This window comes from Pelodiscus sinensis, chromosome 7 (assembly GCF_052426305.1).
Source record: "Pelodiscus sinensis isolate ZL-2025 chromosome 7, ASM5242630v1, whole genome shotgun sequence".
In the NCBI taxonomy this organism is placed as follows: Eukaryota; Metazoa; Chordata; order Testudines; family Trionychidae; genus Pelodiscus; species Pelodiscus sinensis.
In genome coordinates, this window is record NC_143058.1 from 73,054,655 (window position 1) to 73,073,352 (window position 18,698).

An 18,698-nucleotide genomic window follows, 5' to 3' on the forward strand; every position below is an offset into this window, starting at 1 on the left:
CCTTAGTGTCTCTTTTTTCACACTTCCTCTTATCCAAAACTGGTTAGGACATCTCCAAGTGCTTTGACCCCATCACCTGTTTCTTCACTCATGTCACACAATTTGCCCTTTTCATTTGCATCAGGTTTAATATTCTCATCCTCACCTTTCAGTTTCTGTATACCTCTCCTCCCCCACCCCATACATTTCTCCTTTTTCCCCCCACATTCAGCTAACTGCTCTCTTTGTCTCTTGCCTCTTCTCTCCTGTCAGATTGCATTTATAAGTGACTCCCAACTCCTGTGTGCCAAACATCCTAACTTCAACACACACACACACACACACACACACACACACACACACACACACACCCATTTCCCCAACCCTCCCTATATCCTCACTAGCAATGTCTCTATGCATTTTTCACTTAGACTGTAGGCTCCTCAGAGAAGACTCCTTGGCAAAACCCTAAAACATGAACCAAACATTAGGGTCCTAAATCTCAATCAGACATTTACTTGATTTTTCAAACATACTGAGCACTCAGTAGCTCCCACGGACATCAATGTGGAGTGCACTATACTTTTCAAAATTAGGTAGGTGGCTAAATATGGATTTAGAAGCCTAAGTTTAGGCTCCTGATTTTGAGACTCTCTGCTTGTTTTTTGGCATGTTTTTGCAATGTGTCATTCATACTTACATTACTTTACCAACACTACTACACAGACAGTAGTAGTCTTTAAGGCTACTACAAAGAGTCTCAAAATCAGAAGCCTAAACTTAGGCTTCTAAATCCACCTACCTAATTTTGAAAAGTACAGTGCACCCCACAATCATGTCCATGGCAGCTACTGAGTGCTCAGTATGTTTGAAAAATCAAGTAAATGTCTGACTGAGATTCAGGACCCAAACGTTAGGTTCATCTTTTGGGATTTTGCCATGGTGTCTTCATTGAGGACCCTTTGGTGCATATCACTGTAGAGCATCTGATATCAGTAACTGCATGGGATGAGAATCTACTGTTAGCTAAAAACAGTTAACTAAAGTCCTGGAAGATGCTAAATGGATTCATAGCCATAACTCAGTTTTTTTCAAGATAACCCAAGGATATAACATAACATGATCATGTCATTAGGCAAGATTTCAGATACGGCCTTGAAGGAACTTGTTTTCATGAAAAATTTATTGTCAGGAAAATTCTTAGAGGACAACTATGAAGCTTTAGCGAAAGTTATTTCATACAAAGATACACTCTTCAAAATCCAGCACTAACAAGAAAGCTAAAATTTACAAAAGTTGGCAACTGAGTCAAAACTGCAAAATATGTAACCCAGGTGGGAGTCTGTGCAAATTTAACTCACACACTCTCACTTTCTCTCTCACTTTTTCGCTCTCTCACACACAGACACTCTGCATTCTGTATTATGCACACAAGGACAAACACAATTTTTGAAAAAATATATGATTTCTTGCAACATCTGTGTTCCCATTCCACTTTCCTTTCTCATTGCATTTGTTAACCTTCCTACCTGACAACATCAGAAGTGAGCTACAATACTATATACATTTAATTTAATCAATGCCCTGCCAGCATCTAACTCTCTCACAGAGTAAACCTACCCAAGGATGCTCAGACACTCTGTTCTTTGAAAGGAAATGGCACAAGCTCCACCAAGCTGTTCAAGTCTATCTAAAAAGGTGCATTTCTAAGCTGTGACTGTATTTATTTAACCTGGTATCACAAAGAGGATTTGTAATGTACAGTCATATTCAGTATTCCCCATCCATTTCTGATTTTTACATCAATTTCCCCCTCCAGCCTAGTTATTTCAAGCCACATTTCCCCAGTGCATATTTTGGCTGGTGTCCATCAAGAGATGCAATTTGCACATGTGCTAGTCAGTGCCAGACTGTATAGAGCTGCTTACAACTGCTCCCTCCATTATTTATCTTCCATACCCCTGAAATGCAAATGCATCAAATGACTGACCTTGTTGTCTGCAGTTTCTGCTAGCAGCACTGTAGAAATCCTTCCTTTTCTGTGCCAGTTCAGGGAATTAAGCCAAAATTATTTACATAAAACAAATATTAAAAGCTCATTCCCTCTGGAAGTACTGGGTACATAATTTCTTTTTCAGAACAATGCCATTATTTGGACTACTACTACAACTAAGCGGACTTCTCACTTTAAATACATCTGCTGTTGGCAAAGGTATTTTATTTGATCAATGTACAAGTCATCCAAGTGCGAAATAGAAATTTTGAGCAGACAATCTAGATTGCAAGAGCCACTTATCTCACTGCTATTCATTGTTACCTTAAACTTCAGGAAACCGATGGACTCAAACATTATATATTGGAAAGGCATAGCAAAAATCATATTTAGTCAAAAAGGACCAGATTCTCAAGCTGGTATAACCCTGACCCTTTCTTTTTTGACTGGTGAGAAGCAGTTTTAACAAAGAAGATAGCAAAATACGGGGAAAAAATACTCACTTCAAACTCTCCAAATGAAAAGCCTAATGCCAACATGACTACATTCCAAATACCATCTCTTTTCCTTTTCAGTGTTCAATTTAATTCTCTCCCATTTTGGAAATCGAGTGCTCTGTTACCTCACTAACTCTAGGCCAAAGTCCAAGGAGGTACTGAATGCCCACTGAAATCAATGATCCTCCCAGAATTGGGCTCGTAATATGTATATATACACATGTACTGGTAATCATGAGCATAGTCAAATGCAATCTCTCTATCACACTCACACACAAACACAGAGGAAAAATCAGCCTAGCCAAATCAACACCTTGGAGCACAAAGAGCTGAACAACACATCAAAACTCATCTCTCAGTTTTACTCAAGAAAACCCCAAAACAAAAATCAGCCTCATCATTTCAGCCAGTTGAAGCTCTAAAACCATAAGACACTAAGACTGTGCACCAAAGCTGCATTAGAGTATGAAATAAACCTTGAGTTGTCCTTGTCCATTTCTACTGATACTTATCCAGCCCCAATAGATACTAGATAAAGGAAGAAATCAATTTAAGTACTACATGTTATGAACATGAATGTATTCTAGACACTAAGGGAATTACACACCCTTCATTAACAGCTTAATATTTTAAACTGAATCCAAATTCCTTCATCTTTTAAGCTACTTACTAATACAAACTATTTGTTAATGAATTCATAATTATGCACTTGCATTTTAAAATGAATACACTGTAACTCGAAAATAAACATTATCTAGCAATAACCGTAACATTTGACCATTAGGAACAGCATTTCTTAAGCAACCTACTTGGCAGCATCAGCTCCACTGGTTATTAGGGTGTTAATCAAAAGCTCATGTCCGTATCTCGCAGCCACATGCAGAGGGGTATTGCCATCCTGATCAACACAGTCAATTTCACCTCCTGGAAAAGACATTTTCACACAGTGTAACACACAAGGATTTAATGTTAGTCAGTGACTAGAAACTGGAAAGAAATTTATTCCTTTCCAATGAAGTCAATTTATCATAGTTACAGTCTAGTTTGTATAGTAGCAGCAGAAACACGGAATTTCTTGGATAGGGCATCTATACACAGCAAGCCATTTGTTGCGCCAGTCATGCACAATGGCCACAATTCTGGCTGAATTTTTTTTTCTTCGTTCTTCCTTATTTCCATCTCTCTGCATATTTCACACTAGTCTCTCCCCCTAATGGCCTACGATGCAGTGCCCTAAATTAAATTAACAAAATTAATTGTTGAAATTTGCCACAATTCTGAGAGTCACTGGTGTTGAATCTTGTCCACAAACCAATGATAGAAGATAGAGCTCTTCCAGCTCACTTGCATGGCTGCTTACTGAAGCTCACCAAATCTGTCAAATGGTACTGCCCAGTGGCTGTCGCCCACCTTACTGCTCTCTCAGGGTTTTTATAAATAGAAAACCCGAAGCTCCTTCCTGTCTTTGGCATATGCTTCTTCAGGTGTAGGTGCAGCAGAACACTCAGGAAGAGAGAACTGAATGAAAGTAACCTCAAGTACAGCAGTGAGAGCTGCAGGCTAGAACAGAAGGATTATACACAAAAGGCTACATCGACACTGCCTCTTTTTTGCGGAAAAGGCAATGCAAATGAAGTGCTCGTTAGCAACTTCTTGCACTTCATTTGCATAATCTCTTCCGATGCTTTTTGCACAAGAGGATTTTGCACAAAAATTAGCAGAGTAGACAGATTTGTTTTGTGCAAAAAAATTCTTTTGTGCAAGATCCTTATGCCTTAAAAGAGGAGGTATACAGATCTCACACAAAAGGGTTTTTTGGTTTTTTTTCCTCGCAAAATGGACCCGTCTACATTGCTTGTTTTTGTGCAAAAACCTCTTATGCTAAAAGCCTCGGGCAGAGATTATGCAAATGAAGCACGAGAAGTTGCTAATGAGAGCTTTATTAGCATACTCTCTGCCGGCAAAAGAGACAGTATAGACGTAGCCAAAGAGAGAAAATAATGAGCAATGCCACAAAACAGAGGTGGGGGAGAGAGTGTTTTTAACCAAACACCCCAACCTGTGACCCTAAAGCAGGCTTATTTTCTGCTTGTCTCTATAACCCTTTGATAACATGACTATTTCATGTAACCAACCACTGTACTTGAGGCAGCCAGAAGAGGAGATAACCCTCCAAGAGATTATTCAAAGACATGATGCTCAGTATTAAGAAGTCTAAACCCTGCCACATTCGATGATCTTCTAGTAAGATATAAAAAGGTGACAGGTAACTGCCAGAATGGATTTGTAAAGAACATGTCATGTCAAACCAATACGATAGCTTTCTTTTATAGGATAACAAGTCTTGTGGCTAAGAGGGAAACGATAGAGGTATACACTTTAGTAAGGCATTTAATAGGGTTTCATGTGACCTTGTCATCAATAAACCAGGGAAATACGACCCAGATGGGGCTAATCTAAGGTGGGTGCATAACTGGCTGGATAACGGTTCTCAGAGAATAGTTATTAACGGTTCTCAATCATGCTGGAAGGTATAACGAGTGGGGTTCCACAGGGGTCTGTTTTGGGACTCGTTCTGTTCAATATCTTCATGAACAGGGCTTGACAATTAAGGTAATCTACTCGCCACGGGCGAGTAGATTTATAGCCTGGCATGGCGCCGCACAGCGATCAGCGCATGCGCAGCGCGGTCTGCGCATGTGCAGCATGCTGAACCGCGTGACTGGCAAGCGGGGCGAGCCCTGTTCATGAATGATTTATGATGGCATAGAGCTTATTAAGTTTGCAGATGATATCAAGCTGGGAGGGGTTGCAACTGCTTTGGAGGATAGGGATTACCTCAGACCATTTCTCTAGTTTAACAGGATGAAGTTTAATAAGAACAAATACAAAGTACTCCACTTAGGAAGGAACAATCCATTTCACACATACAGAATGGGAAGTGATTGTCTAGAAAGGAGTACTGCAGAAAGGGATCTAGGGGTTATAGTGGACCACAAGTTAAACATGAGTCAACAGTATGACACTGTTGCAAAAAATGCAAACATGATTCTGGGAAGCATTAACAGGAATGTTGTGAGCAAGACACAAAAAGTCATTCTTCCGCTCTACTCTGCGCTAATTAGGCCTCAATTGGAGTATTCCGTCGAGTTCTAGGTACCACATTTCAAGAAAGACGTGGAGAAATTGGAGAAGGTCCAGAGAAAAGCAACAAAAATGATTAAAGGTCTACAGAACATGGCCTATGAGAGAAGACTGAAAGAACTGGGCTTGTTTAGTTTAGAAAAGAGAAGACTAAGAGGGGACATGATCGTGGTTTTTCAAGTATCTAAAAGGGTGTCACAAGGAGGAGGGAGAAAAATTGTTCTCCTTGGCTTCTGAGGCTAGGACAAGAAGCAATGGGCTCAAATTGCAGCAAGGGAGGTTTAAGCTGGGTATCAGGAACAACTTCCCGTCAAGGTGGTTAAATCCTGGAACAAATTGTGGGGAGGGGGGGAGGAGAGGGAAGTGTTGTGGAATCTCCATCACTGGAGATATTTAAGAGCAGGTTAGACAGACACCTTTCAGGGATGATCTAGACATAGACAGTGCTTGGTCCTGCCATAAGGACAGGGGACTGGACTCGATGACATCTCGAGGTTCCTTCCAGTTCTATGATTATATTTCTGTGGGCATTTGGTGTGTAAACGTACAATTTTGAAATAAGCTATTTCAAGTATTTCTTCCAGAATAGCTTATTCCAAAATAAGTGTTCAGTATAGACGTAGCCTAACTGTCAGGGTGATGAAACCCTGGAATAAATTGTCTAGGGAGGTTGAGGAATTTCTATTATTGGAGACACTAAAGAGCAGGTTAGATAAGCATCTATCAAGGATGCTCTAGATGGTACGTGGTCCTGCCATGAGGGCAGGGAACTGGACTTGACCTCTTGATGTCCCTTCCAGTTCTAGTGTTCTATGCTTCTATGATTGTAAGTAAGATGCATGCAACATTATCTCCTGGAAATGGAAACAAACTTGTTTCTCTTATTGATTGGCTGAAAACAAAGTAGAACTAAGTGGACTTATGAGTGTTAAAGTTTTACATTATTTTGGTTTTGAGTGCAATTATGCAATAAAACAAATCTACATTTGTAAGCTGAATTTTCATGATAAAGAGTTTGCACTTCAGTACTTGTAGGAGGAGGACTGAGAAATACTATTATTTCATTTATTATTTTTACAGTGCAAATATTTGTAATAAATATAAAATTAGTACTGTACATGTTGTATTCTGTGTTGTAATTGAAATCAATATATTTGAAATTGTAAAAGAACATCAACATATTTAATAAATTTCCATTGGTATTCTATTGTTTAACAGTGTGATTAAAACTGTGATTAATTTTTAATCACAATTAATTTTTTGAGTTAATCATGTGGGTACACACATGGTTTGCTTTAGCCAAGGTTACCAAGCAATCCAGATTGCTCTGTATCTGTGACCTGTCCCCTCTTCATTCTTTATACCACGCTCCCAATTTTTGAGTCATCAACAAAATTTTATCGGTGATGAATTATGTTTTCTTCCAGATCACTTATAAAAATGTTAAATAGTGAAGTGACAAGAATCAAACCTTGCAGGAGCCACAATAGAAACACATCTTTTCATGAGGATTCTCCATTTACAATTACATTTTGAAACTATCAGTTAGCCAGCTTTTAAACCATTTAATGTTATACTATGTTAAGAAATTAGAATAACATAAAGTTAAGTCAAAATGCCATGCAGTCCCTGTCAAACTCCCAACAGAAGTCTAAGTATATTACAACAACACTTATTTTTATCATCCAAATTCTATTTTCAATAAATCTATGTCGATGGGCTTTAATTACAGGCAGTCCCCGAGTTACGCGGATCCGACTTATGTAGGATCCGCACTTACGAACAGGGCTTTTCTCACCCCGGAACTCGTGGGCGGCGGGACCACCCAGACGCGCAGTGGTCCCGCCACCGCGTCCTCCGGGGTGAGAAAAGCTGCTCCGGGTGCCCCTGGTCTGCTGGGGGGGGGGGCGCAGCTAGTGCGCCCCCCTCCCCAGCAGACCAGGCTTTTGTTGTGGATGCCTGGGGTAGAGCAGCTGGGGTGCTGCCGGGTTGGTCCTGGGGGGACCTACCCGGCAGCGCCCCAGCTGTTCTGTCCCAGGCTCCAGATTCAGCCGCTGTTGAAACTGATCAGTGGCTGATTCCAGGAAGCTCGGGGCAGAGCAACTCTGCCTCGGGCTTCCTGTAGTCAGCGCTGGTCAGTTTCAGCAGCAGCGGCTGAATCTGGAGCCAGTTCCGAGTTACGTACAAATTCAACTTAAGAACAAACCTATAGTCCCTATCTTGTACGTAACCCGGGGACTGCCTGTATATTACCCTACTTCAGTGGTCACCAACCAGTAGATCGGGATCTACCAGTAGATCTTGAAACCTCTGACAGGTGATCCTGACTGGTTTCGCCAGGAAGCTATCCAGTGCTGGCACTTCAGTTGCCTTGCCACCCACTCTCATGTTGCTCCTGCCCTCTGAGAGCCTCCAGCTTGCTGTGCAGGGTGTGGAAGGGAGAACGGGGGTGATAGCAGGGTGTCCCTTCTTCCCCCACTCCTGTACCTTGTCTCCTCCACACAGAGAGAAGGGGATGGAGGGAGCTTGGCGATGCAAATCTCTGTCACTTGCACACTGTGTGTGTGTGTGTATGTGTCTGTCATTCTCACAAACACACACTGTTCTTCCCTCTCATCTTCTGACCCAACACACACGTGTGGGGTGGGGGGCAGGGTGGTTGTTACTACTGTTACTGCTTGCAACGTGGGTTATTTTGAGCTTTTGACTGGTCTGTGCGTTTTATAATTTTTATTTCTCTCTTATGATTCAATTTAATTAGTTGAGTAGTGAGTTCTAAAATGCTTAACCTGTCATGTCTGGAGTCATTATCCCTGTGATATTTGTACTCCTGGAGATGGCTGGCATGTCCCTGCAGCCCCTGAGAAAGTCAGAGCAGGGGGTCTCCACATGCTGTCCTACACCACCCATTGATCAATAACAGAGAACTGTGGCTGGGTCAGGGACTCTGGTTGCGGGCAGAGCATAGAGCCATGGCTGTACATGCCAGCTGCTTTTGGGAGTGGTACAGGTCCAGGACAGGATTAGCCCTGCCATGGCTCTACTGCTCCATCCCTGGAGCAATTGTCTGGCCACTCCCAGGTTGGGTGGGACAAGGACGGGGCTTGGGCATACCATCCTGCCCTCCCCAGGCAAATGCCCTATCCCACTCAAGAACCTACTCCACCTCCCACCCTTCAGAATGGCCCTTATCCTGTGTTGGCTGTTTGGTTGCCCCAGGGTGGGCCTGGAGCCCACTGCCATGTGCTTCTCAGAAGAATGCTCTAGTCCACTCAAGCACCCAGCCCAGCACACTTGCCTCCAGCAGGTCTCTTACCCTGCTTTCCTGATACAGGAGCAAGTTCCATCCCCGGGGCAGCCTGTGTTGCCTATCTAGCTGCTCCCAAGGTGGGTGGGGCTTGAACCCACCACCCTGTGCTCCCCAGGCAAATGCCATCTCCCCATTCCACCCAAGGACCCACCCCACTTCCCTACCTTCAGGATGTCCCTTATTCTGCTTTTCTAATGTGGGAGCCAGCTCCATCCCTGGGGCCATGCCTAGACAGCAGGCTTCTTTCAGAAGAGATTTTCAAAAAAAACTTCTTCTGAAAGAGAACGTCTAACACAGCAAAAGTGCATTGAAAAAGCAAACTGCTTTTTTGAAAGATAGCGTCCATTCAGTGTGGATGCTATCTCGCATTTAAGCTGTGATTACTATGGATGGAGTGGCCACTAGAACACCTGTGCTTTTTCCTCTTTCCTCTTCTTGAGAAAGAATGTCTTCTTTTGGAAAAAGGCTTCTTCCTCCTAGAAAGAGGTTTACCAATGTTGGAAAAAAACCCTCTGTTCTTTCTATTTTTTTTCCAAAAGAATGTGATTGCAGTGTGGATGTAAGTGAAGTTTTTTTGGAAAACTGGCAGTTTTTCTGAAAAAGCTCTACAGTGAAGACATACCCTAGGGCTGCCTGTGTTGGCTGGCTGGCCACTCCCAGGGTGGGTGGAGAGGGAAAGGGACTCAAGCCCCTAACCCTGTGCTTCCCAGGCAAATGCCCTCTCTCCTAGGCTACTCGAGAACCCACCTCACTCCCCTACCTTCAGGGCGACCCCTCCCACACTCCGAACCCCGTGGCCCAAGACCAGAGCTTCTCCCCCCCATCACAGAACAAGGATAACTACCCTATAATAAGGATGATCAACACCTGCACATCTCTGTAAAGCACTTTGGTGTTTACATATGAAAACTGCCATGTAAATGTTAAGAATTAGGATTTATTACAATTAAGAACTAATATTCAATGTTTTCTCTCACTCTCAGTAAATCCATCACCCTTGGTGCTCTAAACAATGTGATTTATTTTAAATTAGACAGTATTAGGACAAATATTTGAGTTACAACATGTACTCTGGTAGTCTCCAAAATGTTTTCATTAATACACCTTCATTTCTTAATCACAGAACCCAACAATAACAAAAATCACTAAGCTGCAAATCTTACAGAAAGCAGAGCAGGAAGAGAACACTGCTGAACAAAATCAGGCTTATAGTCTCACCTAAGCCTCTTTACCTATCTCCACAATAAAACCATGATTTAACATGACCAGGACAATAATTTGAAAACGGTGATCAGATATCACCAGCATCCATACTCAAGACAAACAGTACTTGGCAAGGTTGTGAATGCAGACTTCTGATCAAAACATCAACAGCTTGATTAAGCTGTAACACTAGGGTTAAATACTTCGGTATTTTCAGGTAAGTGATTGTCATAAAAACTCATTGTACAAGTAAAGCTAGTTCTTTCTGAGAGTGACAAAACTGATGTCAATATCCTGCTGTACTAAGTCACCTAGCAAAACCCCCACAGATATCTGGTGAAGATTTAAATCACAAGAACGATCGTTATCATGTTGTATACTCCATATCTTTACAGGTTAAAAAGTCTCAGCGTGGTACCCATGTTAGTCTCTAACTTTAAAAACATGTAGTCTTGTGGCACCTCAGAGACTAACAAAAAAATATAGAGAATCATAAACTTTCATGGGCGAAACCCATTTAATCAGAAACCAAGAGATAGACAGACAGATACACACACAGAGCAAAAGTTGTACCTGTCAATTTACAGGTTGTTATCCTAAAAAGATGTTACCTGCCCTGATTTTCAAATGGCTCTCCACCTTCAAGGCTCTTTTAATAAACAGAAAAGGGAACTCTTTTGGGATAACTAAATCCCTGGCTGCATTCCATATTTTTCTAGCCAGCTGACATGCATCTTTAGCCATTATCATATTCTTATAACACAGGTCCACAGGAGCTTTACTTTTGCCCCAGGGGTTACAAATGATGTCTGATTAGATCGAATTTCATGCAGTTAAACCCACTTGCAAATATATTTCTGACAGTGAGAATATTTTTAAGAGTTGTCACTGATTTGGGGTGCCTCAATTTTTGGATGCCTAATTTGAGACTTAACTGGGCCTGATTTTCAGAAGTCCTCTCAGCTCCTCTACATGATCGGAATGGGAGAAGCAGCTATTCATGACATTTATAGACCCTCCCCCTGCCTTCCTGTATCATGAAGGCATATCCCACTCTCTTCCCCATCACTTTAACTCAATCTCAGCTTCATCTCTGACTCAGCTGTGTCTTTTGGGCCTCACAGGAAGGCCATGTTTTGCCACTTCTTTCTACATAATGTCTATGAGAGCAGACTCTTTGCTCATACAGCCAAGACTCTTGCCCAAGTTGTGGTACTCTTGTGCTTTGACTGCTGTATATCTTCTCTAGCCTTGATGCCTGCCACCTTGCACCACCCACTTCCTGCCTAGTTCATCTCTCACAGTGTCTCTCTCTCATACACACACACACACACACACACACACACACACAATTTACACCCCTCTTCCACCACATCAGACACAAATGCCTTGTTCTAGTCTTCAAAGCCCTTCATAATTTAGTCACACCCACCTATCTGCCCTGTTTCCTTATCCCGAGGTCACCTCTCGCCTTCACTAGCAAACTGCCTGTTTGTTCACATTTCCACAAGAACATTTGTACTTTCTCCCAGACTGTTCTTACCACTAGAAAAAGCTCCCAGTCAAAATCCATAAAGCCACCACTTTATCCTTCTTCATGTCCCTCCTTACAACTCACCTCTACTAGGATTACACAAGGAACTGCCACATGATAGTGAGTAGGCAGGAGGCGTATGTGATCACTCCTTCAGACTAAGTAAGAATTTCTCACAGCTAGTTTATCTTTATTTCTGTCACTCCATTCTCCTCCTCCCTCCATGTTCCCTATAAGTTGCATGTCTCACCCTCATGCAGCATTTTACACAGTAATGTTTTTGAAGCAAGGACTGTTAATGCTAGAGAAGGCCAGGACAGTATAGTTAAAATTGTGTTTCTAGTATGTTTCTACAATGGCGCTTCCACCTGGTTAACATCTGTGAATGCTACCATGATTTAAAGGGTAAATAACAGAAATAACAGAACAAACGACAGGATTTTTATATTTGTTGTAGGGGAACAACTTAGCATGTGTTAGGTGCTTTACACACAAAAAAGAAGACTGGTTCTCATTTTAGGTGCTTTACACACAAAAAAGAAGACTGGTTCTCATTTTTTGAGGAAGAGCAGTTTTTCGAAAAAGGGGGTAAGGTTGCTGAAAAAAACGCATCCCGTGGAATTTGCATATCCTCATTCAGAACTTTGACGTAGTCTAGGCATAGCCAAGAGGAAGAAGAGAATGACAAACTGTCACATGTAGGACTATTTGATTGGGTCTTTACTTAGTGCAGCTGATTCCCATTTCCGAGAGAGCAGAATTTGAAGACTCAAATTAAGAAGCTGGCTGATGCCTCTTGGAAATTGTGCCCCTAATGTTTATCAGAACACTCCCTGCAAAGCTTGGTCATATTACAACCAGTTGGGGAACACGGACTGTTTTTAGAAGACATGGGAGATAGCAAGAACTGAATTCTCACATCCACACTATAGGCACATACAAGAAAAAAAATGTACTTTATTACATGATCTGAAGCCAAATGATTAATAATTGCATACAAATAAAGATCTAGTTGTCTAACATACAAATTATTACATTTTTGTATCCTGGGGTGGAAGGAAGGCTGTATGGTAACAGACTTACTCCAAAAGGCAAGGAGGAGAGTGCCTAATATTGCACAAATATGCCTACTCCGGTTGATTAAGGAAGAGAGTATTTAAAGAGATGCTTATATTGCAATCAGTTTCACACATACAGAATGGGAAGCGACTATCTAGGAAGGAGTTCGGCAGAAAGAGATCTAGGGGTTATAGTGGACCACAAGCTAAATATGAGTCAACAATGTGACGTTGTTGCAAAAAAAAGCAAACATGATTTTAGGATGCATTAACAGGTGTGTTGTGAGCAAGACACGAGAAGTTATTCTTCCCCTCTACTCTGTGCTGATTAGGCCTCAGTTGGAGTATTGTGTCCGGTTCTGGGCACCACATTTCAAGAAAGAGGTGGAGAAATTGGAGAAGGTCCAGAGAAAAGCAACAAGAATGATTAAAGGTCTAGAGAACATGACCTATGAAGGAAGACTGAAAGAACTGGGCTTGTTTAGTTTGGAAAAGAGAAGATTGAGAGGGGACATGATAGCTGTTTTCAGGTATCTAAAAGGGTGTCACAAGGAGGAGGGAGAAAAATTGTTCTTTCTGTCCTCTGAGGATAGAATAAGAAGCAATGGGCTTAAACTGCAGCAAGGGAGGCTTAGGTTGGATATTAGGAAAGAGTTCCTAACTGTCAGGGTGGTTAAACACTGGAATACATTTCCTAGGGAGGTTGTGGAATCTCCATCTCTGGAGATATTTAAGAGCAGATTCATTAAATGTCTATCAGGGATGGTCTAGACAGTACTGGGTCCTGTCAGGAGGGCAGGGGACTGGACTCAATGACCTCTCGAGGTCCCTTCCAGTCCTAGTATTCTATGATTCTATGTGTTTAATGGAAATATGATTTTTAAGAAGTGAGGGGAGAGAATAGGAAAAGAGATCCTTAGAGATTTAGAGGCATGAAGGACACTGGGAAATGGAAAAATTGATACACTTTTTTTTAAACTTGTTTTAAGAAGCAAGTTGTGGCCTCTTCTGAAAGATATAGAATTTGATTGCTGCTTTTGTTCTTATTTTCAGGTCAGGAAACACACACAAAACACAGACCACTGTCTGCTGATAGAGAATGGGGTTTCCTTATTAATTGTACCCTTTGTGCAAGATCGCATTATTAAACTCAGACTAGCTAAGTGTCAGATTTCAGTAGAGTACTTAAATACCTTGAATTTTGGTCCCTCAGCATTTTAGATCAGAATAACAAACTGCAAGTAAGTTGCTTAGAAAAATCTATGAGCAGAAAGACGTAACTTACCATTCTGAATAAGGGTTTGGGACCGTGTGAACCTTCCGTGGACAGCTGTCATGTGCAGTGGACTTTTGCCATCTTTACTCTAACAAAAACAAAAGGCAATGACCTACTGTATAAAGTAATGCCATCAGAGTTTCTCAAACACTATCGTGCAGTTCTAAGACCAAATTCCCATCAAATTAAAAGAGCAGTAGGACTGAACCAAAAGTCATGAGGATACATACAGAATACCTTTTTCTGTAGGAATCAGACCTTCTCAGCAATGAGAGTGGGAAATAAAGCAGTGGTTGCTGTGAATACATTTTCCGATATTCCATGAATGTGGGGTATATAGTACAAAACAGTATTGGATAAGTGAGGAGTGTTATTTACTTTCTTAACATTATGAATAATTATTATATTTCTTTATCTTCCATTTTGCTTTAGGGAAAGCAAGGAACTACACAGAACTCAGTTTCAGCAGCCCATGGAAAGTGTAAACAAGTCCAAGCTATTTTGCAATTTAAATAGATTTCCCTGATCATCATTATCACTAAGTATTATTTGTGGTACAACAGCATATAGACGTGTCAGCGAGGATTGGGGCCCTACTATGCTAGGACTGTCTCTGACATTTTTACTACTGAACAGAAGCCAAGAGGAACATGCAGAATTGTATTAAACACATTTGGGAGTGGGGGTGAAAAATACCTAAACAAAGAGTTTCTGTGATAACTACAGGACACTGGATGTGGTGGTCTTAACTGCACTTCTGGAAGAGTAGTTTAGTTTAGTAATAGCAGAAGGCCTCAAAAACTCATTGGCCTGGAGTTTCAGGGTGCCATTATATTAACCAAATCTTTGTGAGCTTCCCATGAGGAAAACTTAATTCAAACTCTTAGCACTACTGTGTTACTCCATGAGCCAATACCCCGAAGAAGAATTTACAGAAACACTGCAGCACTAGGTTATTCTCACTTTCAACTTCCTGTAGCATGCAGAGATTTTAAATCAAAAGGGGATATATAGGTAGGTAGCTAAAACTGATGAAATGAGAGATAAGCTTTACCTGAATATTTACATCTGCTCCATTATTCACTAATAGTTCAAGACACAAAGCTCCATGAGTGGAGGCAGCAGCAAAATGCAAGGGGGTAAATCCACTGTTATTTGGCTGATTAACATTAGCACCATAGTCAATCAACTCATTAACTACAGAATCCTGACCATTATAACAAGCAATGTGCAACGCAGTATTTCCATAAACATTCATTTCATCAATCTGTAATGAGACAAAAACAGACATACAATATTACAGACTTTTAACCAGAAATACTCAGACTTCAGAGGTTCATGAGCTCAATGAGAGATCAATGTTACCCCAAAAGAGCCACAGTAGTGTGAATGACATAGCAAATATTTAGTTTATATCTAAACTATATACATAAGATATATTATTTGCACATAAGATATATTATATGCAACTTCATAACTGAATTAATAACATGTAGAAGCGCCTTGATTGGTTAATAATTAATTCAGTCTTCAATTCAGAGTATTTTAATATCATGTGCTGCAAATAGGGTTGCCAGATGGTTGAAACAAATATACCGAACCCTGCTCCCCCTCCCCCAAAAAAACAGGAAAAAATTCTGTTGAAGGGAAAAAAGGGGGGGGGGGAGAGAGACCAAAGTTGTTGAGCAAAAAAATTAAAATAAAACAGCATTAAAAGCATGTCCCCTTTAAGAGTTAGTGCAGGGATAGGAACAGGGGAGATGTTGAGCACTAAGACGAAGGGGAAAGCATTGCTTCCCCTAGGTCTTTTGGCTGGCAGCCATTTTCTGCCAGCAGCCTTGGGGAACCAGGTGAGCATGGGGGCTGGGGTCGGGCCTTTGGGGGTGTTAGGAACCAGGGGTGAGGATGCCGGGCGCTGCGTGTTTGTAGGGTTGCCAGGTGTCTAGCATTTTCGCCACCTGGCTGGGGAAAAATTCAGAAAATACCGGACATTTTAAGTGTCCCATATTCTCTGATTTTTTTTTACTGGACAGGACCTGAAAATACCGGACTGTCCGGGTGAATACCGGACACCCGGCAACCCTAGCAAAGAGCCATAGGAGATGCCTCTTTGCAGTTTGAGCCCTGCAGTCTGTGCACCACTACGTCACAGAACACACTGCGTGCTGCAAGTGGAACTAGTTGGAGGCTTGAATTGCCACCAGTCAGTGTCCCTAAGCACATTTCACTGACAAAGGTATACTCCAGTAATGCTTCACTCTGAGTGCATTGCTTTTATGATCAGCTTTTTGCCCTGGTGGCAATTTTTCACGTCAATTGAAAGCTGAAGACTGACAAGCAGGACACACTGATAATGGCAATGAAGCGAATACTAAACTAGAAAGCTGTTACATCCAAGAGGGAAAGTAGGAGAAATAATAAATCCAGGTTCTTTTCAAAAGTAACTACCGAGGTTTCATTATAGAGAAAAGAGCCAAGCTTAAGATCAAACCTCTTGGGGTAGGGAGACAAAGAAACCCCACACTCCTTTATACTGCATTCTAATATGGAACCATTACCACAGTCTAGTAGAGGCATTGAGAAAATCTTAGATATACATTTCTCTGGATTGCTTGTTTAGAAATTAGCTGTTCTACAAAATTAGATGAAGCAAGGTGAACAGTGACACTCCATCATGTCAAGGAGACTACAGTGCAAGGGAGGAATCATTATCCCTACTTCCAACTCACAAATGCTGTGCATTCTCCAATTTCAGGGATTACTAGTCCCTGCAAGAAATTTTTAGTCTGGTGGGAAATGGACGCACAGATTATCACACCCAAATTTTACCTCTCTTGGAAGCTACTGTACACTGCATTTGGGCCTACAAGGCTGCACAATGTGAGAGACAGGCTCCATATTCCAGAGAATGGAAATGCTTTAAGAATTCTTCCAGTATGTGTAGCCCTGGGACCCCCATTTGAGATCTGGGGGGGGGGGCGACCTATGCATGCTGTGATGGGTGGGGGGAAGAGAGTGAGAGCATGAGGGGGTGGACTGAGGACAGAGGCTTCAGGTGTGTCACTGTGCATGCTCAGTACAAGCCAAGCACCAAATGGGGGGCAGAACCCAACCCCATCTGCCCTCCCTCACACATGCACACATCATCTCTATCCAGGGGCTGCTAAGGTACTGGAAAACTCTACTTTTTTGGCAGTCAATTTAGCAATTAGCTGACAGGGCTCTGTATCTAATTCCTATATAAAAGAAAGAGAATTAAATAAATACTAAACCCCCTGAGCTCTTACACTAACATATTCTGACATCTTGTGGCAAGTTACTTAAGACACTAGTTAGCCTTAAAATGTTAATGTCTATTCTTACTTTGTTACTAACTCTGTGGAGAGAGAGAGACCCCGTCAACACTCCTGAACTCTATCTCAGCTCTGGAAGAGGGATGGGGTCTAGTGGGTTACAGTAAGGGTCAGATACATTTCAGCTCTATATGAGAACATCAGAACGTCCATACTGGGGCAGACCTTCTAGCCCTGTATCCTGTCTTCCAACAGTGGCCAATGCCAGGTGCTTCAGAAGGAATAAACAGAAGAGGCAATCATCATGATCCACCCACTGTCACCTATTTTGTTTGTTTGAAATCTGCTGCCTATACATTTAATTGGGTCCGTTTCTTGTGTTACATTAGTGGAGGAATAAATAACATTTCCTTATTCTATTGTCCACACCATTCATGATTTTCTAGACTGCTAACATATCCCCCCACCCTTTAGTTAGCTCTTTTCCAAGCTGAAAAGTCCCAGTCTTGTTAATCTCTCCTCATAAGGAAACTGTTCCTTACTCCTCATCATTTCTGTTGCCCTTTCTGTATCTTTTCCAAGTCCAATACATCTTTTTTTAGATGGGATGACCAGATCTGCATACAGTATTCAAGATGAGGAGATGTAGGCATACATACAATGACTTTATATAGAGGCAATATGGTATTTTGTATTAGTATCTATTCCTGTCCTAATGATACCCAATATTCTGTTAAGTTTTTTAGGTTTTAAACTGCCATTGCACATTGAACAGATGTTTTCAGGGAACTATCCACAAGGATTCCAAGATCTCTTTCTTGAGTGGTAACAGCTATTTTAGACCCCGTCATTTTTTATCTATAGTTAGGATTATATTTTCCCATCTGCATTACTTTGCACTTATCGACACTTAATTCCATCTGCTCTTGTGTTGTCCAATCACCCAATTTTGTGAGATCCCTTTGTAACTCTTTGCTGTCAGCTGTTCACCCTTTTTTCAATAACATTAATGAGAAGCTTAACAGCAGTGGTCCAAATTCAGATCCCTGAAGCACAACACTGATTCCTACTTTTTCCCTCTCTCTTCCCCCCCCCCCCCCCAACTTTTAAGTAGCATGCCCGGCAATGTTTTCATGATGATCTAATGATCTTTCAATTACTTGAATGCCCAGCCTTTTGTTATTCTTAATCACCCTGCCTCCCACATTTTATAACCAACTCCCTGCAAAAAGACAAAGCTGGGAGCAGCTCAACTCTGTTGAATTTAAGAACTGCCTCTGGAGTCAGAACATGGGTTTTAAGTATGAAACCAGGGGGGCAGCATGGTGTAGCACAGTGTTTCTCAATCAGAGGTACAAGAACCCTCAGGGGTACTCAAGAGAAGTCTGGGGGGTACATCGACAACTGAAAT

General features: G+C 41.6%; 1 protein-coding gene across 9 annotated transcripts in view; it reads right to left on the reverse strand.

Moving 5' to 3' along the window:
- ANKRD44 (ankyrin repeat domain 44) overlaps positions 1-18,698 on the reverse strand; it is a 218,636-nt gene that overhangs the window by 74,044 nt on the left and 125,894 nt on the right. For all 9 annotated transcript variants that reach the window (XM_006117913.5, XM_075934240.2, XM_006117912.5 and 6 more), the window contains exons 8-10: positions 15,049-15,261; positions 14,004-14,082; positions 3,279-3,393 (exon numbers count right to left, since the gene is read on the reverse strand). In XM_006117913.5, coding sequence (XP_006117975.1) covers positions 3,279-3,393; positions 14,004-14,082; positions 15,049-15,261 — 407 coding nt within the window. The remainder of the gene's footprint in view (positions 1-3,278; positions 3,394-14,003; positions 14,083-15,048; positions 15,262-18,698) is intronic.